Raw genomic sequence first — 26,061 nt, 5'->3', positions numbered from 1 at the left:
ACTGTTCTTAGTATACTGTGGCTGAGGTTTGCAGCGCTAATTTCTTATACTGACCCAGTTTTTAGAACACGACGCTTCGTTAATTCCATGGCCCTTGGTTATTATTATTGCCGTTTTGGACCTTTGAATGCCAATTCGACTGAGTAATGATCTATTGTGACGGCCCTTTAAGTGTTAGTGTAAGGCCTGAGTGGACGCTCGCGTTGGGCGTGCAGCGGGGCGGGGCGTGCGGCGTGCATGTTAAACAAATGCAAGCGTATAGGAGCGGCCTTAGTGCACGCTGCTCAAATTACTTGTACGCCCGACGCCACGCTGCACGCCCCGCCGAACGCTCCGCTTCGAGCGTCCACTCAGGCCTTACACTTAGGCCTGAGTGGACGCTCGGAGCGGAGCGTTCGGCGGGGCGTGTAGCGTGGCGTCGGGATCATGAGTGACGTGAGCAGCGTGCACTAAGGCCGCTCTTATGCGCTTGCATTTGTTTAACATGCACGCCGCACCCGCCCTGCTGCACGCCCAACTCGAGCGTCCACTCGGGCCTTACACTTATATTGACCCAGAATTTTTCGCACGCTTCAAACGTTCCATGGCCCTTGGTTATTATTAGGTATTGGGATGTTTTGGACCTTTGAATGCCAGTTCGACCAAGTAACGATCTATTGTGACGGCCCTTTAAAGTTCACTACTAATGCCCGTTGAATCCAGGAAGTTCCAAATTCTTTGGCCGTAATGCTTTGTACAGAGCCCTTGGTTAGGGTGGTATTCCGCCTGACCAATTTTTTTGTCCAATGTGTAGGTATTTTGCCTCGCATTTTACTTGATGAGAGCGAGACGTAATGACGTTGGACGAAGATATTGGACAGATGGAATACCACCCTTAGTGATGCCCCCGAAGAAATGTTAAGACACGAAAAGTGCGAAATAGGTACCATTTTGTGCTAACTGGATTGTTAACCTGGTTCCCACATAATGTATGAAGCCCCACCATCTAAATTAGCGTTTTTGCGGTGCCAATAATATACTTTACGCGTCTTAGTATTGATTTGTGTCTTAGTGATAATCACTAGATTGATAAGCTATCTCTATCTCTACAGTTTAATTATTGCAAGAACGATAGAGATAGTCGTAACTTTAATGTCAGAACCATAAGTCAAATTGGTCAATGTAAGAAATTTTCGCGCCGCCCTGAAACTCAGCAGCGTTGGATGACAGTCGTTTTAAGGCTTATTCCTAAGTCTGTAAAGTTGAAGTTTTCCAACATAGTGCCTATTATTGCTAAGGTACTTTCGAGTAGCAATAGAAGAGGGATATTTATAGAAAAAAATATAACCGACGAGTCTTATTTTCGAATGTTTTCGTAGGAGTCCATTTTTCTGGGAATACCGCTTTGCGTCGGTTATATTGGTTTTCTAAAAGTATGCCTTTAATTCAAGAGGATTTATCCGAAATATCCAAAATGTTAAACTATGGATGCCACAGCAAGAACTTGTGGCATTTTTAACTGATTTTAAGTGGTAAGGTAATTTTTTCGAGTTAGTTTTTTGTCGCTTTAAATGTGACTCTATTTCGCCGACAGTTCAAAAGTGACTTAATGCTTGATTAAAATTAATAATGATTTTATTAATAATAGCTCTTGCGCTGCCGGTAATTAAATTCGTATTTCGAACGAAATCCATTGTAAATTGAATTCGGACGAAATACGACACTTAAAATTAATGAAATTGTTTGTAATAATTGAAAATGTTGACGTATTTTATTATTTTTATCCAGTTTTGTGCGGAAAAATCGAATTTAGCGCATGTAAACCTAGATTATTAATTGACGTAAATAGAGATTTTATTTTTTTCTTACATAGTTTTCTATTCTAAGTTCTAACCTATTCTATTTTTTCTTAAAAAGTAAAAGTGTTACTGGCCAATGTGTCACTACTCTATGCTTTTTTTAATCTCCAGCTAGATCTGGTCGTACTTATGTTGTATAAGTATTTTCTGTGTGAATGTCTTTATTTCATGTTAAACCTGACAAGATTCTATTTGGCCCTGAAATAGTCGCTACTAGCAGCTCACATATGGCAATAATGTGCGTACATCATATACTTATAGTCAAATAAAATGTCAGTAGAGTCTTGGTAGAGTAGATTTAGACCAAGATAAAAGCCTGCAGCGACTTTGATAGCACACGCAGTACAAGTGTTATTTATACCTAAGTCATAATTTCATAGAAGTTTGACGCTTGAAATAACACTTGCACTGCGTGTGCTATCAAAATCATTGCAGATTTATCTTGGTCTAACTCTACCGGTCATGACAACTAATTTCAAAGAATTTCTACGCAATTCTGTGTCCATTTATTGATGTAAATTTTTTATCATATTCTAAATATTTTGTTCTTGCATCTTTGATAATCTTTTTTGGCATTTTCGTAGTAAAATCCTTTATAATTGTTAAATCTTTTCTTCTTGTTTTCATCGGTAACATTCGTTGGCTTTTAACGTCTGTTGTCAGAGTCTCCTTACCTAAAGTAAATTATCATGCTACCATCGCCCACACTGTTAACTGACAATTCGTACCTAAACCTTATTACAAAAGGCATAAGGTCCACCGATGGACAGTTATGAGTAAGTGTAAGGCCTGAGTAGACGCTGGAAGCGGAGCGTTCGGCGGGGCGTGCAGCGTGGCGTCAGGGTCAGTTACTTGGGAGCCCGACGCCACGCTGAACCCCGGCGAACGCTCCGCTTCGAGCGTCCACTCAGGCCTTACACTTATGAGTGTTGTTGTTTGTACCACTAAAAATCCATGGCCAAATAAAATCATGTGAGAGAATATTTTTCATTGTTGAATATTTGAACTCGAATTATTCATATCATCGCGTGATATCAACATAGTGTTTGTTAAAATATTATGTACCTATATTAGAGGTTATATACATTCCTTTCATGCTTTACTTAGGGCTCATGTCTTGTAAATTGTAGATGGGTCACTTTACATTCCGTGGACCTAGATCCACAGGTCTAGTACATAAATGAAACTTAGGAATTGCACATCCGCACCCTAAAGGGGATTTTACTAGACTTTTAAATTTATTTGACAATAAGCAATACACTATTTTAGAAAATAATTTATTTATTTCGATTTAAGACTATGTAAAATATAGCAATGTTGTGTTTTATAATTGTCTATTAATGAAAAATGGTAAAATTATTACAATTGTTTTGTGGACATTAACAATTTGCCATAAATGTGTGAGATAATGTTTCTACTGTAACTGTTGTTTAATTTTAATGATATTTTCATCAGTTTTTTTAATGAATCTTCTAAGATTGTAAATAAAACACCGTATTCCATTTCTTACTGAAGTTGCTATACATATGTACCATATTAATATACATATATACTCCTCTGTGAATACATCACATTGTTTACAATCTAAAATTATATATAACTAAATAGCCTATTGAGAATTGAATATATGAACATAAATATTTATGTATATTGTAAAAAGAGTAAACATGTCAATACTACGGATAGTTAAAAAGAGATGAAATATTTTTGTATTGGGATTCTTATAGTTATTAGAGGTCTCTGACGGTAGTTGAAAATATTGTGTAAAAAATAAATTAATAATGAAACGAATCCGCATTTTATTTTATGATAATTCAACACCTGCTTTTGAATTACCTACCTAGGCAATAGAGTTCGACGAAAAATATCAAACGTGTTTATTACTTTACTCTTTGGTACCCGGCCCCGTAGACAACATGCCAATCGCTAACGCTTCGTAGCGACTGCCACTGTCGCACTAATATGGAAAAATGATAGAGAGACACAAAGCGATTCGAAGGCGAAGCGTAAGAGATTGTCACCTTGGCTAGGCCTCCTGGGCCGCCTACCAAGAGGACGAACCATGGTGGAGGCGGCGCTGCCTTGCGTCGGAGGCCAAGACTCGTTTAGGATCGCTGAGCCAACGGAGTAAGTATGGACTCGCACTTGACACATTCACTGCCAAGAACACGTTAACACAGAGTCCGTGCGGAAAGAGAAGTGTCGTGTATGGGGCCCAATATGTACATTCCACGACTCTTCTCTTTACGCACAGACTCTCAATGTGTAATCCGGTTATTCAAGCACTTGTGCGACACATGTGCAAGAGCCAATTTTCAAATAAATAAATTTAGTCCTCCTCTCATCAAAACATTCAAAACCTCTTTTCATCATATGTACCTAGTTCTAATGACGATGTCAAACATTCCCTTCTGTCAGCTGCTACAGACCAAATTCGAAAACTATTTCTTGAACTTCTATTTACTTGCTATTTACTTTAAATTTCGTTACAAACCGACTGTTTGTGAAGAATTGGTATAAATTCTAGTCAAATGAACCTTATCTTCCGAATAAGAATGGGTGGGGCGAAAAAAATGCTTAGCCACTTGCTAGCAATACGATTTGAGGCAGTCACAAGTGTGTTAAGTCCTATACAGTGTAGGCAAAAGTCTCTTACACTGGAAACTATGAGGCAAAACATCGTGAAGTTGGAATATGCTGTGCGTGGTCCGCTGGTGATGCGAGCTGCTGCAATCGAGAATGAACTTAAGAAGGTAATCTATAACTATAGGTACCTAACCTATACCTATCCATAGTTCGAGTGCAAGGTCTGAGGAAATAAATTCATGCCCTTATGCCAGACACCAAACACAGCCCACAGGACCCACCCCAATCTAATTTTAGAGCACCTTTATCTACACTATAGGTATTTCTGCCTTTTGTGGACATAGAAACAATGGGGTCTGTTTGTTTCACATAAAGTTTTAAGTCATAATGTATTGTTTGTCATATTATCATTACCTAGTCCTAAAACTGAAACTGTTAACTTTTCAGGATTTTCGTAAGGTTATCCTATAGATAGGTTAGGTTAGGTTTGGTTTATGGCAATCCTGAAAAGTTACGCGTTTCTAAACCGAGCAAATTATGTTATGACTAACGAAAATGCGGACAAACAATACATTGTTGTGACTTTAAACTTTTTGGGAAACAAACCACGCGTAACAAAACAAGAAATTGAAATTGATCCAAAGAGCACACATACTTCGATCGATCCAGATAAATTGCTTTTCTTAAGCTCTTGGCGACACTGTCGTGGTCAACACTGCGGCTTTTCATAAGTCTTTCTCAATCCTATCAAAGCTCATCATCATCGTCATCGTGCGTTCATCTGGAAACGCCTTTACTGAGCATCATTTTGAATTTTCAGGGCTCAAATAAGCCGTTCAAGAAGGTAATCAGAGCGAACCTTGGCGACGCGCATGCAATGGGTCAAAAGCCCATTACTTTTATTCGACAGGTACACATTCTATTTATGTAGATACCTATTCAAAGTAGTCTACGCTGTACCCTTACCTTACCGTTAGTGCGCAGAATATCTACAAAAGAAACGCATAACGAAGACATAGAAAAGAAGATAGGAGGATAGGATATCATAATCATATCATATCATGTAGTACATTTTTTACCTCTAACTCGAAAAATCAAATTTGACCTCTAAAACACGAAAAAATAGTCGTATTGTTTTACCACCTCTATAATTAACTCGAAGTTATTTACTAACAAACCTCTGTAACTCGAAACAAATAATAAAGACTGTACTTCCTACGTTTCTATAATTACCTCTCGAATTTTTCAAGGGTTTTACCTCTGTAAGTCGAAACCTCTTTAAGACGAACAAAAACGCATAAAAACCTCCCTAAGTCGGTGCCCTCTATACGACGAAACCTCGATAACACGAAGTTTTTGGCGTTTCGCTTGAGATTCGTAATATCGAGGTTCCACTGTATATCATAATTCTCTCAAAGTTTTCCTTGGCAGGTGTTGGCGTGTGTAACGTTACCAGAGCTGATTGATAAGTATGACTTCCCCAGTGACGTGAAACAGCGAGCTAATGAACTGCTGGATGCATGTGGGTGAGTTACCATATTCAGCTACACACACATGCACACCGACCACGCGCTGGTGGCCTAGCGGTAAGAGCGTGCGACTTGCAATCCGGAGGTCGCGGCTTGTAGCAATGAGTTTATCGGAACTTATGTACGAAATGTCATTTGATATTTGCTAGTCGCTTTTCGGTGAAAGAAAACACCGTGAGGTAACCAGATTAATCCCAATAAGGCCTAGTTTACCCTCAGGGTTGAAAGGTCAGATGGCAGTCGCTTTCGTAAAAACTAGTGCTTAATTCCTGAGATTAGTTGCCAAGTGGACGCCGGCTCCCATGAGCCGTGGCAAAATGCCGGGACAACGCGAGGAAGAAGATGATGACACATGCAAACCGAGCCGCAAAAGTGCATGGCCATTTTATAAACGAATTCACTCATAATGTGTCCATGCAACTTCTTCATGTCGTTCTCTGTTATCTGATAGAAGTACCTCCATCATGTAACCGACAATGCAATGAAAATCTACAGTTAATTAGCAAAATCATGTGTCATGTCCTAGGGTTTGCACGACGGATCCGAAATGTATGCGAAGATCCGCGGATCCCGATCCAGATTCAGATAATTTCAAACATTCCGGATTCGGATTGCAAACCCTAGACTCGTGTCCCAAAACGTAGGAAGTAGATTAAAGCAATGTTTTTAGAGGAAGGTCAGTCGGAGCCTACAGCGCTTCATACGGACTAGAAATAATTCGCAAAGACGTTGCCAAATACATCGAAGAGCGCGACGGGCACCCCAGCAAATGGGAGGATATACTTATAACGGCTGGTGCTTCAATGGGCATTAAAAGTATTCTTGGCTTGTATTGCCCAGGGAGCAAACCTGATGGTAAGTAAAACCAGGAGCCCGTTTCTCAAAAGCTTAACTTGTAATAGAAGCGGATGTCACTCTTTGACAGCTTTTGTTAGAAAGGGACTTCCACTTGTATTACAAGTTACAAGGTTTTGAGAAACGGGCCCCAGTGGTTATTGTATTGTATTGTAGCCAGGTTTCCGAAAGTCGACGACTGGCGCCTATAGGGTATTTGTCTGTATTTAAAATAAATAATTATACACCATGCACGAAATAAAGCACCAGATGATAGAGAAACGCAGACAGGAGTTATTTTTAAACACAATTTCTATTTTAAAACCCGTATAAAATTTACTATAAAAAGAGTAGATAATTTGATTGTGACGTCACAACGTCACATGCTGGTGTTTCATATAAATCCTAAAATAAAATAAAAATTGAGATTCAATGAGCTCCTTCATTTGATATGTAACACGATATAGTTTGAAAAACTGTATTTTTTAATTTTCTCATTGTCCCCCCAAAAATGGCCTCCAAATTTAAAATTCATTTATTTACGTTACACGTCCATCTTTGGGTCACAAACTTACATGTGTTTGCCAAATTTCAACTTAATTGGTCCAGTAGTTTCGGAGAAAATAGGCTGTGACAGACGGACGGACAGACAGACAAACAGACGCACGAGTGATCCTATAAGGGTTCCGTTTTTTTTCCTTTTGAGGTACGGAACCCTAAAACGGAGGCGGTTCTGATTTTGGTATTTTTATAGTAAGTAACACACCATTCATTTGCTCTGGTTATTATTTTGTTCAAATATCTCTGTCCTTTCAGGCGTAATGATCCCCATACCTCAATACCCCCTCTACTCGGCCTCTCTTGTCGAATTCGGGCTAGAAGCCGTAGGCTATTATTTGGATGAAGACAACGCCTGGGGGCTAGACATGAACGAGCTGAACAATGCACTGGATAAGGCGAAGAAAACGTGCTCTGTGAAGTGTATTGTTATTATAAATCCTGGGAACCCTACGGGGCAGGTAAGCTAAACAACATATAACTTTCTCTGTCTCTTTAAGCTGTAAGTTTCCTGGAGAAAGATAATATTTCTGGTGGCGAGGATGAACTTCTAAGGGTGCAAGATGACAGCAATGTTGGGCTAATTAATGTATGGCTTTTAGAGAATTTGTAAATGCAATGGATACAATGAAATTGACAGTTGCGTTTTTCATTTATTGTCGCAATACCCATTCCGATTTGAATGAAAAACTATGTGGATTTTCTTCCCTAATTTTCAAATGAATATTGGACATATCCAGAAAATTTTATACGACACTTTATTTTCTGGAAATTATCAGGAACACGGTTACTTAAAATCTTTCGGGTCACAGAGGGCACGTTAATTGCATATTAGTATACGAGTAGGTATATCCAGGAGCAAAATATGCCAGTAATGATGATGATTTATTGTTAACACATTCATTGCCACCCAGCCAAACAAGACATCCGCGCCATGCCACAAAAATGTCGTCATATAAAGCTGACGAAGTACCACGATGCCGACTATCGCGGGTCGTCCGGCCTGGGAATGAAATCATAAAATACCCGATAGTCGGGTTTTCGGCACTAAATGTGTTAACAAGGGTTGTTTTGCAGGTGTTGTCAAGGGAAAACATTGAGTCAGTCATCAAGTTTGCCCACGAGAACAATCTGCTGATAATCGCGGATGAAGTGTACCAGCACAACGTTTACGCTGAGGGCAGCAAGTTCCACTCGTTTAAGAAGGTTATTCTTTCATTCTTTGCATTATGACATAATCTAACAGGCGGTTATCTCCCTTGCAGTTTCCGTGCGACCTCGGTCATGGGCGTCTTGAACTGATGGGCTAGGGGGAGCAGTTGATATGGCCGATGGCCAAGGGGAGTCAAGTGGGAGGGCATTTAGTTATTAGAACATCAACGATAAATTGAATCGGCTTCTATGTCTAAACTGAGACATCACTGATAAAATAACCACTTAAAATTACAGAAAAACTTTGTGCAGAATATGTAGGTATTACTAACCTACTGCCGTATTCGAACTTCAAGATATTCACAAGAGACGACACGTACTAGATCCATTCTAGATACGTTAATAGTTTAGATTTCAGCTAGTTCTTTTTTGCAGCGCAATTCGGGCAACCAATGTCACTTTTACGATAGATCGTGTTAGATATCTATTAGATGTGAATTTGATCTCTAAGTAATATCTTGTGGAAATCGTTCAAGAGTACCTATCTCCAGAATAGCGGAAATGTCAAATTTGACAGGTTAGATCTTAAACATACCTATCGTTATCGTATCTTGGCGATGTCTAAAAGATATCTAATAGATGTCTATTACAAAATCCGAATCGGGCCCCTAATCCTTTTTTAAGTCTCTTACTATCTACTCAGGTGCTAAGAGAAATGGGCGCTCCATACACGGACGAAGTAGAAGTGACCTCTTTCATGACGATTAGTAAAGGCTACATGGGTGAATGCGGACTGCGGGGTGGATGGCTGGAGATCGTGAACATGGAGCCGGCGGTGCAGGCGCACCTTTATAAAGTACGTATAGTCAGCAGCAGAAGTTGCTAAGCGGGCGAGATGTTCAAAATTACCTTGATACACCCTTATTCTCTTAACAATAAAGTCGCGTCAAGATCATTTTGAACACCACCCGGTTAGCAACTTCTGCTGCTGACTGTACTCGGGCTATGAGAGTACCTACAGCCTCAGTGGCGAGCGACCAGTAAGGCGTTCAGTGGGGCATGTAGTGATGCGTCTAGCGTCCAAGGGATTTCCGATCTGGCTTCGGCTAAGGCCACAACCATACATGGGAACGAAAGGTCCGATCGCTGTGTCTCGCTCAAACCTATGGTTGTCGCCTTAGCCGAAGCCAGTCGCGCAATGTCGTGGCCAGGCCGTAACTTACACTGACCCCTCTGGTTGCTACTCCTCGAGCGTCCACTCAGTTTGCATCATAAGATTCCTACGCTACGTGTAGAATTATTTCTGTCGTTTTGCGCAGCTGTTTGGTGGTTGGCCAGATATCTCCGAGCGGCCAAGGTGATCACAAATATCTGAACACGCACTCTAACGTCTTGAGTATAGATAGAGGCTTGGCTGCTATGATATATCTGATAGCGACTGTACCTAATGATTCTACTGTTAGATATTAGACCCTCATAATGTATCGTTGTTTCAGGCATTATCCGCGATGCTGTGTCCAACTGTACTTGGCCAGATTGCCACAGATACAGTTGTAAGTTTACTATTTACTCTTAATGCTAATTATAAGGTCACAACCGGAGTAAATGCGTCTCTTGTGTTGACGATATCTTCGAAACGCAACCTAACCTAGGTATTGTATTAAGTATCTATTATAGCCGTCTGCATTAAAAGTTTAGTGACCACGCTTCGAACAGAGAATAAGGTTGCAATAGTTCTAAAATGATCCGATTAGAAGAAATCTTTAAAATACGCATTTACCTCAGTGACGCATTTAACCCGCTTGAACTTAAATAATTCAGGAAAGAATGTTCCTATCACGTCATGGTCCGATGATAGAAACCCGTAGAAATCGAGGGAACTCTTCATGTCCTATTATTAATATTATTATACTCATACCTATTACGGTTTTGAAAACGATACTGACTGTATTCTCAGTCTTTCCTGCTTTTCCTTTTATAAAGCACCATATGGTGAAGTGGAACTGCTAATGAAGACCATAAAGTGTATTATACAGGACTGTCCAAAAGAAAAAAGAATTCTCAATTGTTTTAAACTATGAAGTCAGTTCTTTTTTTGTGAAATGATTTAATAACCTGTACCTATATGTTCATTAGGCCAGACCACCAAAACAAGGAGAGCCTTCATACGACCTCTTCAATGAAGAGAAGACAGCTGTGTTGGAATCCTTGAAGACGCGCGCTAAAATGGTCGTCGATACTTTCAACTCCATGGAAGGATTTAAATGCAACCCCGTTCAGGTATTTGAACAAGGAACTTTAGCCTGGACCCTGGGCCTTCTTGGCAACTGATCCCACGAATTTTACGAAAGCGGCTGCCGTCTGACCTTTCAACCCAAAGGCCCAGGGGCTTCTTTCTCAAAAGCTTGTAACTTGTAATACAAGCGGATGTCACTTTTTGACATTAAAAGTTCCCAGTAGTTACCACTGGTAACAACTTGGTGGTAACTAGTGGGAATAATCCCTTTTGTTAGAAAGGGACTTCCACTTGTATTACAAGTCAAAAGCTTTTGAGAAACGGGCCCTAGGTCTTATATTCCGTTTCCTCGCGATGTTTTCATTCACCGAAAAGCGATTGGTAAAAATCAAATACATAAGTCGGAAAAACTCTTTGGTACTAGGTTTTGAATCCTCAACCTCAGGATTGAAAGTCGCACGCTCATACCGCTAGCACAGGGCGGACACGCCATACATCAAAATTGATTTGCGTTTATATGTGTGCGCGGCACGTCTGTACTACGACATTGTGTTTCTGACGGAATCCTGACGGAATCTCAGTAGAGCGACTTACACACACATTCATGTCGCGGCCAGTCGCGGGCGAGGTAATCCGAGTCGGGGCGGGGCGGTGCGTGTGCGTTCTGTATGATATAGTTATTTGTACAACAAGAGATCAACGTTTGATATTTCTTCGAGTGATTATTTTGAGTCCCGTGCAAGCGAAAGATTCTATACTAGATCTAATCTAATTTAGAATCTTGAGCGTAGTAAGGGACTCAAAAGCGCCCGAGATGTAAATAACTTTTGATCTCGTGTAGTTCACAAAACTTTTCACCTCAGCAGTGAGAACATATTAGAGAACCCGAAAAATGTATTCCTTCTTCATCACTTACCTGTACCTCTATTCACTCACGTTTTCTTAAGATATACCAACAATTAAGTTATCACCTCAGCAGCTCGAACAAGGGTACTTTGCTACTTAAAAACAGTGAGCAAAATCGCATTTTGCTCACTGAGTGAGCAAAGTCGCATTTTGCTCATTTTGTCTCACTCAGTGAGCAAAATGCGATTTTGCTCACTGTTTTTAAGTAGCAAAGTACCCTTGTTCGAGCTGCTGAGGTGAAAATACTATTACTTATTCTGTGCCGCTAGGCTACCAGCTTTTTACTTATAACATTTTTTCATTGAAGGGAGCCATGTACTGCTTTCCACGAATTCAGCTGCCACCAAAAGCGATAGAGGCGGCCAAAGCTGACGGGAAGGCTGCTGATGTATTCTACGCCTTCGCTTTACTAGAAGAAACAGGTAATAGGTAACCAATAGCCGGGTCCACATTGAGCGAGCATATCCGGCACAGTTTATAAAACAAATATCTGGGAAACCGAGCTTTGCTCGGAAAACATATAAAATCTCAAAAATTTGCGTTTTCCCAGAGATAAGACCTAGCTAGATCGATTTTTCGCCCCCGAAAATCCCCATATATACAAAAAAAAATTGAAATCGTTAGAGCCGTTTCTGAGATCCCCGAAATATAGGTAATAGGCGGGTCAGCACAGTTCATAATGTATGAGAGCTCTACATGAATTCTCACACTAGAGATTTTTTGAGATGTGATAACCTATGTTGCAAATACTATATTTAAAAAAAAATCTCCACAAAATATGTCACATGGTTTTAATAAATCCAAACTATTATTAAAATAGAAAAAATATATCAAAACATGAATCCGACACTCGAGATTTTTTAATATGCAGTTCTCAAACATATACTCATTATGTATTTATATTTTCTCCCAGCTTGACACCAAAACCAGCTCCCAATAATTTTCTTTATTAAAAATATTTTTTTATATAAAAATAACAACTATGTGTACATAACAATTACATGTTAATTAAGCTCTGTAGCTTTTACTATATCCTACAAAAAAATCTCTCACGTAAATTAATCCATTTAATTACTATTAACCATTTTTGTTTTGAAAATGTTTTCGTTGCTTCGAGAAAATGGACAGTGGGTTTGTTTTTCACTTTCTCAAATCTCTTTCTCATGTTAGTGTAACAACAAAAAATCTCCCACGTATATGTAATATTGTATGGAATAAAACCATTATTAAATCATCCAAGCTATTTAAATTACCCTAAATGGCGGGTACTGATTCACTGTAGAGAACGTTTTATCGACTTCCATATCTCCGTCTCACTTCAATGTTCGCGGCAGACGATTGTTCCGCTTCAACAGCCGAGAGTTCGCGATCCGGTCGACCGTTAATTCTCCCATGACTATCTTACCCAGTTTCATCGGTATGCGTTGCGCGCTTACTTAACACACCTCAGGCCAAGCTCCTATAAAACGCGCAATGCATGCATGCATTGCGGTATCTCCTATACGTCACATATGTCAGCTATGAGGCTATGACATGGCTATGACAGACTGTGGCAGTTAGTTCCAAACAAGTATACAGACTTGTCTACCCACCATAAAGTTTAGCGTAAAGAGAATATATCACTCCTTAGTGAAAAACCATACGGTTTGTGCGAAGTTGAGCGTTATGTCAATGCTAATAAAGATGATGGTTTGACTTACGGAAATGAATAATATAATATCATTTTATTTTATATTTCCAATTCCCGTTTCATTTACACCCAATATTAAATCTTTTTCCGTAATAAAATGCGTATATAATTACTGTCATCATCTGTATTTATTTTATTTCTTTAACCCCCGTTATTCATAAACGCGCTACAAACCTCAATTAGCTAATAATAGTAATAATCGTTTGTCCTTATCTGTCACTTTAAGTTATGTATTTGTAAGTAAGGGATAAACATAATTGAACTAAATCAGGCCCGTAAAGTTTATGAATAAAGTGGTTAATCTTTATTGCACAAAAGAAAAACCTTATAGTACAAGAGGCGGACTTAATGCCATAAGGCATTCTCTACCAGTTAACGATGGCTTGTCCTCCGGCCCATTTGATCGATGACCTCCTTTGATTATTTATTTTTAATGGACGCCAAAATCCAGACAGGAACTTCGATTTTGACATTTACCACAGTAATGCAGTCGGTAGCAATGTCGCGCTTCAAAATTGCTGCAGTCGACTGCATTGCTGTAGAAAACGTGAAAAAGGTCATTCAAAGGGTAATAGGGTTATATACACCGCGGGATTTAATAACCCGAAAGATTTAAACCAACGATTTTAGAGCCTAATTAGAGTATATAAAGTTATATAACACATAGTCCAAAAACCCTTAATTTAAGAGATATTAATTATTTAAAACAAATCACAAGTAAAAAAATCTCAATTCTAACACACCCTTATGCGTGACGTAGCCACCAACTAATTTTACACGCAGGCGCACTAACTACATGGTTATTAGCCAGTTTCACTTAATTAAGTTTGATATCCTACAAAAAGGTTTCACTACCGAAATTTTGTTCTGTTCTCAATCACGAGAGTACAAACTATTTACCTTTACGATAACTGGCTGATAGTTTGACGAAAATGACGAAATTGATGTCAATAAAATGACATATTTCATATGTCACACAAGATATGCGCAAGATAACATCTTTAAATTTGATTGACTGTAATAAATAAAATTCATTTAGCGGATATTCACTTTGTGTACGGATTTGGAAACCCGAAGAACTATGTGCTTCCGGCACGACGGACCCACTTCAGCCTAGAAGTTCGTAAATTGGCTAGACGAACAATACCCTGAGAGGTGGATTGGCCGTGGAAGCAACGTCCTAACCTGGCCCGCCCGGTCACCCGACTTAACGCCATTGGTTTTTTTCTAGGGGGAACTCTGAAAGATAAGGAAGGAATACTCAACACCAGTGAACTCTGGAGAAGAATTATTAATAAAAATTCGAACGGCTTCCGAAGAAATAAAGAACACTTTTGTAAACCTAAATAATGAAATCCGTTTAAAATTAAATCTTTGTGCTGAAAACGGTGGTACACACTTCGAAAACCTAATTCATTAAATTAATAAAAAAGCGTAATTGTTTAACATAGTTGTTTATTTTACTTTACTCAGTATAAATCAACACATCGAGAATTTAAAATACGTACTGATAAGCATGATCGATATTTTAACAAAAGGTCATTCAAGTAATCATCCCTTTCCAGCTGTAGTATGAGTTAAAACAATAAGAGGCATGATTTCTTTCGGATATAATCATGGTTAATGGCTTTGGTTACCTCACTCAAAGGAAAAGATTTTATCGCAAAGTTTCAACAATAATAACTGCACTATACCTACTGTTGTAGTAATTAATAAAGTTTTGATACAATTTGTGGTATTTTGAGGTGCCAATCAATTGAAATAATTTCAACGTAAACATGATCCTAGACATAACTTGACACTTCTTGTCATGGAACACATGTCACTGCATTCGCCGTGCATCGTATGATATCCGAGTGATTCATGAAATGTCATGCTCGCTCTCTGTTTCTCTACTTGAGATTAATTAAACTCGCTCACTCTCTGAATAAAGGTTTGTTCACAAAGAAGCGGTAAATTAATATGATTTAATTTGTACTGAAACAGTAGTTTAATTAAAATATATAATTGGACCCATGTTGATATAACATTATTTACTCGTACTGTCGTCAAAAATACGTGATTTAAATCTTTCGGGTTATTAAATCCCGCGGTGTATAAAATGAAATGATGCATTAATAAAACTTTAGTTAATTAACAATATTATATTAAATCATTAACAACTTTGACAGCACGATCTCTTCGCAGGTAGGTGCTCTACAAGGAGTTTATAAAACAACATTATTTCCAAGAAATAATCTCTCATTGTTACGAAAATGTTGGTAGGGTGGCTTTAGGTTACTTTTCGTTCATATCGTCTTGGATATGGGTGAACATGGTGTTAATACGCTCAGTATCAATCAACCTGTAAAGATATTGTAGCCTGGCCTTTTCTCGAAAAGTCTTCTAGAAAAATTTACGCTCATGTCGTCTCAGATATGAGTATATTTGGTATCAGTGCATTCAGTATAATATCCTGAACACAAATATATGAGATGACAAGCGCGAAAGTGGTGAGGGTAGTTGCTATGACGCAAAGTTTTTACCATTTTTCTTTTAAACATACCATGTGGGGTACCAAATGAAAGGGCCTTGTGAGTAGGTCACAAATATATAACACACTGTAACACTTTTACTACTTAATCCAACAAATTATTTGAAAACGTTCAAAAATTTCACAATGAGTTGAATTCCAACTGCTCTAAATTGACTAAGATAACTTGATCCCAAGTTTCCTTGCAATTATACGTAATCGAGGGCCAGGCTCATACTAGTTCTCATGTCGCGATGCGCTAACGGTAACAAAAACTAAGCGTTACGAATTGCTGACATTTGCTTCTTTTAGTTTCACTCTACTCAAGCATCGGATGACAGGATCGTTGAAAAGGGACAAACATATCCTTTGACGTTACGTTACTCTTCTCGTGAATTGTCAAATTTTAAAATTCGAAATTAGCTTTGGAATTTGTCCGGGTGGCTATTCGAAGTATAACTTGGTGGACGGTACTTACTAACCAAATAAGCTTGAGATCCAGTATCATAGATAGTTGTAAGACTTCAAGGGTCTATTTATATCTGACTGTGCATCCTGTATTCTAAACGTTTTGTGAATAGGTATAAAAATTGACACCTATCATTTTTCACATAAACACAGACACTTTATGCATTGAATTATTAAACCTTAACGCAATGCCATAAGTCATAAGGTATATTTTCCTAATATACCTTGATGCTAATTCGAACTTTGTTATAAAAGATGTCATTTTATATCATTCGCGCGTGCATTTCACTCGTACTAGATGAAATATGTATTGGTGCGAGCGAGACGGTTGGGCGAATTATGACAAAATGATATCTTTTTGACATCTTAAACAAAGTTTGACTTGGCCTCTGTGGAAGCCTAGAAATACAGCATACTTCATTGACTTTTTATGCTGGAAATTGATTTAATAATTGCGAGAAAAATAAGTATGTTATTCTTCAATAACTTGTACAGTTACTGTCAAAAAACTAGAAGTGTCCATTAATTGTGTAGAACATTATTTGCTGTTTGTTTCCAATATCATGCTGCTATTCTGCGAATATAGCAGTTCCTCAGGCAGATAAATTAAACATGATCGAAACAAATACTATTAACCACAATAGTAAACTTTTCTCTCAGTGTGGGATATTCTCGGTCATGAAAAACTTACAAAGTTATTGTTTTTTTCATTAAATCTATAATTAATATTATTGTCGGGAGAAATTCTGACCGTGTAGTCGTGTAAGCTTCATAGCCCATTCTTCAAAAAATCTCTAGTGTGAAATTACTGTTTAGGTAGTATAAAATATAAAATAAAAAAAATGTTATTTCTCAAAAACGGGAACAGATATCAAGTTGTTAATTCGCAGCCGGGTATTCAATATGATATATAATTCACCCGTGTAGAAGCATTTGACTGTGCAATTAATGTAACTTTAACTTTATATTGACTCCACTATAAATAAATAAATAAATAAATATGCAAGAATTGCTCGTTTAAAGGTACAAGATACAGTCATTATAGACAGGGTAAACGTGCGGGGTGCAAGGGGCGAGGGTAGGGTCGTGCGCACCCGAGCTGCATACATCGCAATTGTTAGTAGCTCGGTACTACTTACAGCTCGGACTTACAGTGCTAGCGTGATTTATACGAAATGTTTTCTGTTTTATTTTGACTGATTTGTATTGTGACAACCCTACTGTGTTCTTGTGCGGTGTCCGTATTTACGCTAAACATCAAAGGCGTCGGTCCACTCCACTGTTACTTTTTACACTGTGATATTAGCTTTGGGCTATAGCATGTTGCTGTTATTCCATTGTTGTTAGACTGACTGGAGTCACCAATGGCGGACCGTGGTCCGCATCCGGACCGCCGACCTATTTTATTTTTTTGCTTATTTAATAAACTCAAGGAGGAACGGACCGCAATGATCATTTTATTTTAAGAACCAGACCTGAAAAGACTAACTGGTGACCCTTGGACTAGGATGGACTATGGGCAAAAGCACTAATATAATCCATAACTTGCAGGAATCTGTGTGGTGGCAGGCAGCGGTTTCAAGCAGCGACCAGGCACCTACCACTTTAGGACAACCATACTACCACAGACAGATGTACTCAAAGAAATGCTCAATATATTTCAAGACTTCCACCAGAAATTCACTAAGAAATATGCCTAGTTATCACACAATGGGCCTTATGTCAGTGTGGTAAGGTTTAGATTTGATCGGTTAATTGTGTAAACTGTAAATGATGGTATAGTCGACGTGAAAGATATGTTTACATTTTCCGCCTTATTACAAAGTATTAAGGAGGAAAACTGTATGCGTGTGCCTACATCACTACATAGTATAAATACAAAGTCGCTTGTCTGTCTGTCTGTCTGTATGCTTAGATCTTTAAAACTACGCAACGGATTTTGATGCGGTTATTTTTAATAGATAGAGTGATTCAAAAGGAAGGTTTATATATAATTTGTTAACCCGCGCGAAGCCGGGGCGGGTCGCTAGTTGGTAATAAAGTAACAACTAAAGTGCACAATAGGTAACTATGAAATTTCTATGAAAATAATTATGATGTATATTGTGGCACCGCCAAACTTTGTCATGTCAAAGTTCATGCAGAGGTAGAGATCAAAGTAAGTTTTATATTCAGACTTTAAAACTGTATCATTTCCTTAAAATTTAAATATTACGAGTAGCCTCTAGAAACTTGTAGAATTTTACTTTAATGTGATAATTGTATATAGTAAACAAATATCTTTTTATTGTTTATCAGATTTTTTTATGACTTATTTTATTTTCAAGCTGAGTATGCTCTAGGGTTACTTTAAAATATCAAAATTACCGGTCTGGCATAGTGGGTAGTGACCCTAATGCCTATGAAGCCAATGGTTCTGGGACTTCTGGGTTCGAATCCCGGTAAGCTAAGGTCATTTGTGTGATGAGCGAGTTATTTCCCTGACACAAGCCTTGAGCTTAGTCAATTTGTGTAAGAATGTCCCTATAATATTTATTTATTTATCGAAGAGCTGTTAATAACGCAGGTAGCATACGCAAACAGATGATGGGTTTTAAGGCTGATTTCTTTTAGAATGGAGATATATTAATACGAATCGCAATCCAGGGCACTGAAAGCATTCAATTCAAGCTAAATCTCAAACACATCTTCGTTGTGTATGTGTTAGTGGATGGAATGTTAGGAAACGCTGCTTGATATATATTATTTACAAGTAATTAGAATAAAATCTATGCACAATGCAGACCGCAACCGGATAGAAAAATAAATACGATAATTTTTGACACTTGACACTGACACATGATATTAATTTTTTTTTTTTTTTTTTAATTTATTGAAGCTTTGGCAACACGGCCATCAGCTTAAACATGAAAATAATTACATTTTGAATACATTACAAACTGATATAATAATAGAACCTTAACTACTTAAAAACTACACACACACCTTAAAAAAAAACTATCAATCCACAAAACAAAACAAAATAAAAAAGTCGGACACCTACAAAAGGCCGAAAGTGTTTTTTGCAAAATCAAATATAACTTTATATAATACAAAGTGCCTTAAAAGTTCCTGTACGGATGTTGGCATTATTGTGTTTTTTAATACGTCAGTACAAGTGCATATAAATAATAATCTCTGTACATTAAAATAGGGGCAATTAAAAAATAAATGGTCTAGATTACAATCTTTAGCGGGACAGAAGTTACAAACAGAAGTAGTCGACAATTTTAACCTAAAAAGATGAGCTGGCAATGGCCAAGACGCAGCCTGCACAAACTTTTAATAAACTCTCTGCCTGAGTAAACGTTACCTTTTTCGAACCAGGCAGAAGTTGACGGGTCAGGCTGAATCTCAGCCAGCCATTTCCCTTTAATATTTCTGGAACTGATTAAAGAAACATTCCACCGCTTTAGCATGATATCTTTAATAGATTTGAATAAATCCGTACGAGGAACTTTAAAACTACAAATTTCAGAATTCACTGAATTTTTAGCAAGAGAGTCAACAATTTCATTGCCCAGTACACCTGAATGACCAGGAACCCAACAAAACTCTACATTGAATTTGCAATTTAATAGATCATCAAATAGCTTTCGCAACTCATAAATTAAATAATTAGCATTTGCTACAATTTGTTTTGATGAAAGAGCTTGAAGAGCACTCATAGAATCGGATAAAATCAAAAAGTTATGAGACGCAAAATCATTATACTTAATGTACATCAAAGCATAAATCATAGCTAGAATTTCGGCTGAATAAATTGAAAAAGAGGTATTACAGGAAAATACTTTGCCTGAATTAATAGAAGAATCATAGAAAGCAAAGCTAGTGCGAGTATTGGTTTTAGACCCATCAGTATAGATCTTAATATAATCTGACTTATCATTTAAAAATTCATAACATTCATATTTAGTCTTAAAATTAATTATAGTAACCGGAATATCTCTCATTAGGCAATGGTAGCTGTAAGTAAAACAGGGCAGGAGGTGGTACCAAAATACAGTATCTTGAAACTCAAAATTTAAATATGTAATAGATTCGCTTAAGGTGTTACTAAAAGGCATTGATATTAAATTATAATTGGGAACAATAAAATCCTCTAAATACCGACTCACAAGAACATTATCGGAACTGACTAAGGAAAGGCAAAATTTGTCAATAAGGTAAGTTCTCCTTATAAATAGTGGCGGAACACCGGATTCAACTTCTAAAGAATTTATAGGGGAAGACATCATAGCACCAGTGATAATACGTAAGGCTCTATTCTGAATGACATCCAATTTTTTAAGCATATGACTAGATGCGTTAGCATAGAAGATGCACCCATAATCAAATTGACTACGAACCATAGAAATGTACAACGTTTTTAATATCTTAGGATCAGAACCCCAAGTGACGCCGACTAATGACTTCAAAACATTTAAGCGAAGCTCAGCTTTTTTACAAATATACTCAATGTGCTGAGTCCAAGATAATTCAGAGTCTAATATTATACCTAAGTATCGTTCAGAAGTACTAAATGGTAACAGAGTGTTGTTAAAATAAACTTTAGGGCGAAATATACAAGCATGACTAAAAATCATAACTGAACTTTTTGCTACGTTAACTTCCAGTTTAAGTAGATTATGTAGTAAATTATATATAGTTAATAAGCACTGATTCATTATAATCTCACCGGCTGAAATATCATCACAATCTAAGTATATAACTAAATCATCAGCGTAAAAGGAATACTTGACGTAAGTAGGAATACGTTTCATAAAGTCAACGAGGCTCAAAATAAACACTAAGGGAGAAATAACAGATCCTTGCGGAGTTCCCTTAAAAGTAGATTTGGGGCCATATAAATTATTTTTTATTTTAAGTGAGACACTGCGGTCATTTAAAAAATTGAAAATCCAATATAGAACTGAACCAGGAATACCAAGGTTGTGTAAGCTTTTAATTAAATATTCATGATTAATGTTATCAAACGCACCTTTTATATCCAGGAAAACTGCTAAAGTTAATTTATTATTCTTCATATTGTGTCTGATATCACCTAATAAGCAACCCAAGTTATACATAGTATTTTTGCCTTTACGAAAACCAAACTGTAATTCTGGAATCAAAGAATTATGTTCAATAAACCATTCAATCCGATTCTTTAACATAGTTTCAAATAACTTAGCAAAACATGAAGTAAGAGAAATGGGTCGATAAGCATCTAAACTATTAGAATCCTTATTTGGTTTTAAAATAGGAACTACAAATTGAACTTTCCAGATAGGCGGGATTTCTTTATGTAACCAAAGTTGATTGTAAATACTAAGTAGAATTTTCTTTACATTAATAGGTAATTTTTTAATAACAGAGTATGGAATGAAGTCAGGGCCAGGAGACGTGTTCTTTTTGTTTTCCAAAGAAGCTTCAAATTCATAATATTCGAAGGAGTTGCCGATCCATCGAGATATTTCGGAGCCTTCAGAGGCAAAAAATAAATCTAAAGTATTACGATCAGGGTCAACGCAATTAGAAGAGGCAATTTTATCTAAAAAATCACGAGCATTAGATGGGTTGTCCAAAAATTTAGATCTTGTATTGTTATTGTTTAATTTGGCAAACTTAAATCTTTTAACATGGTCCCAAATACGCTGCAAAGGAGTCATTCGATTAAAGGAAGAACAAAGTTTAACCCAACACAATTGTTTTTGTTCAGAAATAATTCTTTTCTTTCTAGCATCAAATTGTTTATAAAGCAAATAATTCTCCAACGTAGGATACTTCTTATAAGAATATAAAGCATATTTAGACTGATTAACGGTCCGAGAGCACAAGTCATTCCACCAAATAAGAGCTTTTCGATTTTTAGTATGGCAAGCATACGATTTCTTTGGAAATGTCAACAAAATGTCACACAGAGACTGCATGAAGTTACTGTAACTATCCAACGGATTAGGTGCTAATACAAAAGAGGCAAATTTTTCGGTGCAAAGTTTAGAAAAGGTTTCCCAGTTGATTTTATTGAAGTTTATATTTGATACTGAAGGTGGAGTAACAGTAGAAGAGTCGAAATCCAAATGCTGTGGAGAAGAGCGGCTTACATCATTAAAAATAACTTTAATTAGAATTGGGAAATGGTTACTACTTAAAAGGTCATCGTGGACATAAAACGAACAACTAGAACTAACCACCGGCGAAGCAAATACTAAATCAAGAGTGTTACCTTGTTGACCAAACGGGGCAAAAGTGGTCATTCAGAGAAATCATTTAAACAGACTAGGTTATATTTGTCTACAAAAGAACTAATAACATTGCCTCTACTGTTATTACGACGGCATCCCCATGCTGAATTATGAGCATTAAAATCGCCTATGAGCAAGTAGTTCCTGCTGGAAATTTTAGAAAAGGAATTGAGTAACATTTCTAAATTAAATCTACCATTAGGAGGGGGAGGTATATATAGACAGAGTATCTCAATAACAGTAGAGCCGATGATAACAGACAATAATAGGTTTTGAAAATGATAACTGGAAGGTGTGTTAATCAGAGTGAAAGAGAACTTATCTTTAACTGCTACTGCAATGCCACCATGAGGACGATCAGAATCTCGGCGCACAATCCTGTAACCTGGTAACTTAAAAGATTTGGAAGGTTCCAACCATGTTTCATTTAATAAAATTATATCAATGTTATTGCAAGAAATAAAGTGTTTTAATTGGTCTATTTTAGTGATGATGCAGCGTGAATTCCAATGAAAGATATTAAGGTTTTCAATGTTGGTGTCACTATACATTATTGAGTAGATAGATTACTAATTAGAGTTTCTTTTATTACCTTACTACACATAGGAGCATCCATATTCAGTTGTTTAGACTGAATTAATTCCATTAATGTTTTAGTAAAAACATTTAATACCTCGTCAGAATTAATTAAGTCTGTAAACAGAGCTCTGGAATGAGGCCGCTGGGGGGGCTTTTTGGGTTGTGGTTGTGACTGTGGTCTGGTAGGAGCACCGGAAGTAGCCGGAGCTTTGGCCGATACTGTTGCGTATGTAGTCTTCCCGTTTATTCTATCCTTCACCTCTTGATTTTTTGCAGCTTTGATAGGGCAGATATTACTTACAGCCATGTGAGGGCCGCTGCAGTTGACACATTTTAAATTTGATTTGTCTGTACAGTCCTTGAATAGATGGCCAGCACCGCAAATGGAGCACACCTGGGGGCTCCTACAGGAACCACGTCCATGCCCAAACTTATAACATACGTAACACTGGCGAATTGGCTTCACGTATTCTTTAACGTCGAACCAGATGTAATCATATGTGACGTGATCAGGCCGTAGCGAGCCTAGAAATGTAATTAGAACTGTAGGCGTTGGCAAAGTTGAGCCGTCAACTGCATTTTTTCTTGTGAATCGCTTGACTCCAATGATCTCAACACTTGACTTCAGGTCCTTCAAAAGTTCTTCTTCCGTAATTTCAATAGGCACTTTAACTATCCCTAAACATTCTAGGTGATCATAAGGGATTTTAGCTTGCCAGCTATGTAACTCCTGCATCTGAGTATTTAAAAGAAAGTTGTTGGCATCTTTCTTGTTAGTGAAGAAGACTTTGATCATGAAATTTCCAATAGGTTTAACAAGGCTTAGGCCAAGACATGTTTTCAGGATACCTGTGCACCGCATCACATCAATTTTGGTATTAGGCGAAGACATTGACAGTAAAATGGGATATTCTTTTTTATTGTCTTCTGTATATATGTGGGTATAGTCCTTAAATAGTCCTCTTTTGTTCGATATAAAATTTGCCGCCATTTTAGTTGGTGGAGACTGTACCGCTTCACCAGCTTCACCTGATTTGCGTTTGGCGGCCTTGCCGCCGCTATCTTTACCCATCACCCAAATACTTCAACTCGGATTACTCGAAAAATGGATAGGTAATCCAAAAAGGGCTATAGTACACAATTTACAAAAATAATTTCGAAAATTCCGCCTGATGTCGACGAAGTTCCCGCCCTTTTTTTTTCTCACATGATATTAACATTTAGTGACAGTGACACTAGTGTTAGTGTTGCCAACGCAAGGTAAAAAGTATTGTATTTTGGTTGGACTGTAGCAAAGGGGGGGCTGGGACTTAGAATTTTTTTTGACAAAGTGGTGTCATTATGACACTATTTTTAAATGATTGTAATGTGTATATCACGTCAAAATAAGCATCTTTTATTGGAAAAACTTTTCTCTAAAATAAAAAATGGCCGAGTTAGACGCCTCCAAAGATTGATATTTTTAAAGGGAGCTGGGACTTAGAAAATTTTCATTGAGAGTGGTGTCATTATGACATATATTTTAAATGATTTTAATGTATAGAACACATCGAAATAAGCAACTTTTACTTGGAAAACTTTTAACTAAAACTGAAAATGGCGGAGATAGAGCTTAAGGCAGGCCAGGCTTTTAAGGCAGGTCGGAGTAGGTACGACGACGAGCGAAGCGAGGAGGAGTGTTAGGTGTAACTGCGACCATACAGCGCGCGAGCCGAGCGAGCGAAGCGAGCGTGCCGCGGCAGCGGCCGGCGAAGCGCCAGAACCGACGTTTTTATAATAATACAATTTTATAAGTCCCAGCTCCCTTTAAAAACATCAATCTTTGGTCGCGTCTAACTCGGACATTTTTTATTTTAGAGAAAAGTTTTTCCAATAAAAGATGCTTATTTTGACGTGATCTACACATTACAATCATTTAAAAATAGTGTCATAATGATACCACTTTGTCAAAAAAAATTCTAAGTCCCAGCCCCCCCTTTCGTACAGTCTGACCGTAATTTTGGAAGCATGATGCACGATTTACAGGGATTTAGTATTTAAAGGGCCTTCCACACTCGTGCGCGAATCGCGGCGAGAAGCCGCGAACGCGAGTGTGGCGTCGATTTCGCAGATTGGTCACGCCTCGCCTTCGCGCATTGTTCCCCGTTTTTTGTCGGTTTTTCGGCCCGCGTCAAAGGAGGCGCGAAGCGCGAACTAGCAAGACTCCACATTACTCACTATTTTGGCTCATAAGTTGCAAGATAAATATTAATTATAATATATAAAGCGGCTACAATTTACGGTTTTACAACATAAAAAAATGGAAAAATAGCCACAGCAAGTATGATGCCGTAAATAAATGACAGTTAAACTCGATCAGCTGATGCTTTTCCGCCATCTTGGCGCGAACCAAACTGCGAATTTACCGTGAAGTGTGCGAGTGTGGAGTCATACGTCAACGTCGCTACTATATGTTCGCTCCGCGAAGGCGCGCCGCGATTCACGCACATAGTCTGGAGGGGGCTTAAGTGGCAAATACGTAGAAGTGAAGCAAATCTTGTCAGTAAAAAAGGCGCGAAATTAAAATTTTCTATGAGACGATATCCCTTCGCGCCTACATTTTTCAAATTTGCCGTCTTTTTCTACTGTCAAGATCTGGTTGACCAAGTATACTTCACTTCTCACTAACTCAACATATAAGAAAAAGATAGAGTCTGTGCGGAAAGAGAAGAGTCGTGGGATTTGAGCTATTTTATGGTTTTTGCTATGCTGACAACACTGGTCACGTGATTATAGTACGACACTAGAGGTCATGATACTTGAATCCCTTTTGTTCCGGTTTTTTGCCACGGCTTTCTAAACGGAGCCTTGTGGTTGTGTCGGCTCGTCAACTCAATCCTTTAATTTAGCGCAGGCACTAGTTTTCGT

At 37.8% G+C, this 26,061-nt stretch overlaps 1 protein-coding gene across 1 annotated transcript; it reads left to right on the top strand.

The window, feature by feature from the left end:
- Positions 1-5,205: 5,205 nt before the first annotated feature.
- Positions 5,206-18,010, top strand: LOC134651957 (alanine aminotransferase 2-like). The gene is made up of 10 exons (XM_063507099.1): positions 5,206-5,334; positions 5,856-5,950; positions 6,624-6,808; positions 7,604-7,806; positions 8,423-8,551; positions 9,201-9,353; positions 9,994-10,050; positions 10,634-10,777; positions 11,947-12,061; positions 17,861-18,010. Exons 1-10 carry the CDS (start codon positions 5,302-5,304, stop codon positions 18,007-18,009), a joined length of 1,263 nt encoding a protein of 420 aa, XP_063363169.1. The 5' UTR covers positions 5,206-5,301; the 3' UTR covers position 18,010.
- The last annotated feature ends 8,051 nt before the right edge of the window (positions 18,011-26,061 follow it).

Source organism: Cydia amplana, chromosome 11 (assembly GCF_948474715.1).
Source record: "Cydia amplana chromosome 11, ilCydAmpl1.1, whole genome shotgun sequence".
NCBI lineage: Eukaryota > Metazoa > Arthropoda > Insecta > Lepidoptera > Tortricidae > Cydia > Cydia amplana.
The sequence above is the reverse complement of the archived record's forward strand: the minus strand, read 5'-3'. Positions and strand labels throughout refer to the sequence as shown.

What these genes read in the sequence shown, in the direction of transcription:
- LOC134651957 (XM_063507099.1), top strand. Translation starts at nt 5,302, where the DNA reads ATGGGTCAAAAGCCCATTACTTTTATTCGACAG. An exon ending in CCCAGGGAGCAAACCTGATG is followed by an intron (nt 6,809 to 7,603) that starts GTAAGTAAAACC and finishes CTGTCCTTTCAG; the next exon opens with GCGTAATGATCCCCATACCT. An exon ending in TTAAATGCAACCCCGTTCAG is followed by an intron (nt 10,778 to 11,946) that starts GTATTTGAACAA and finishes TTTTCATTGAAG; the next exon opens with GGAGCCATGTACTGCTTTCC.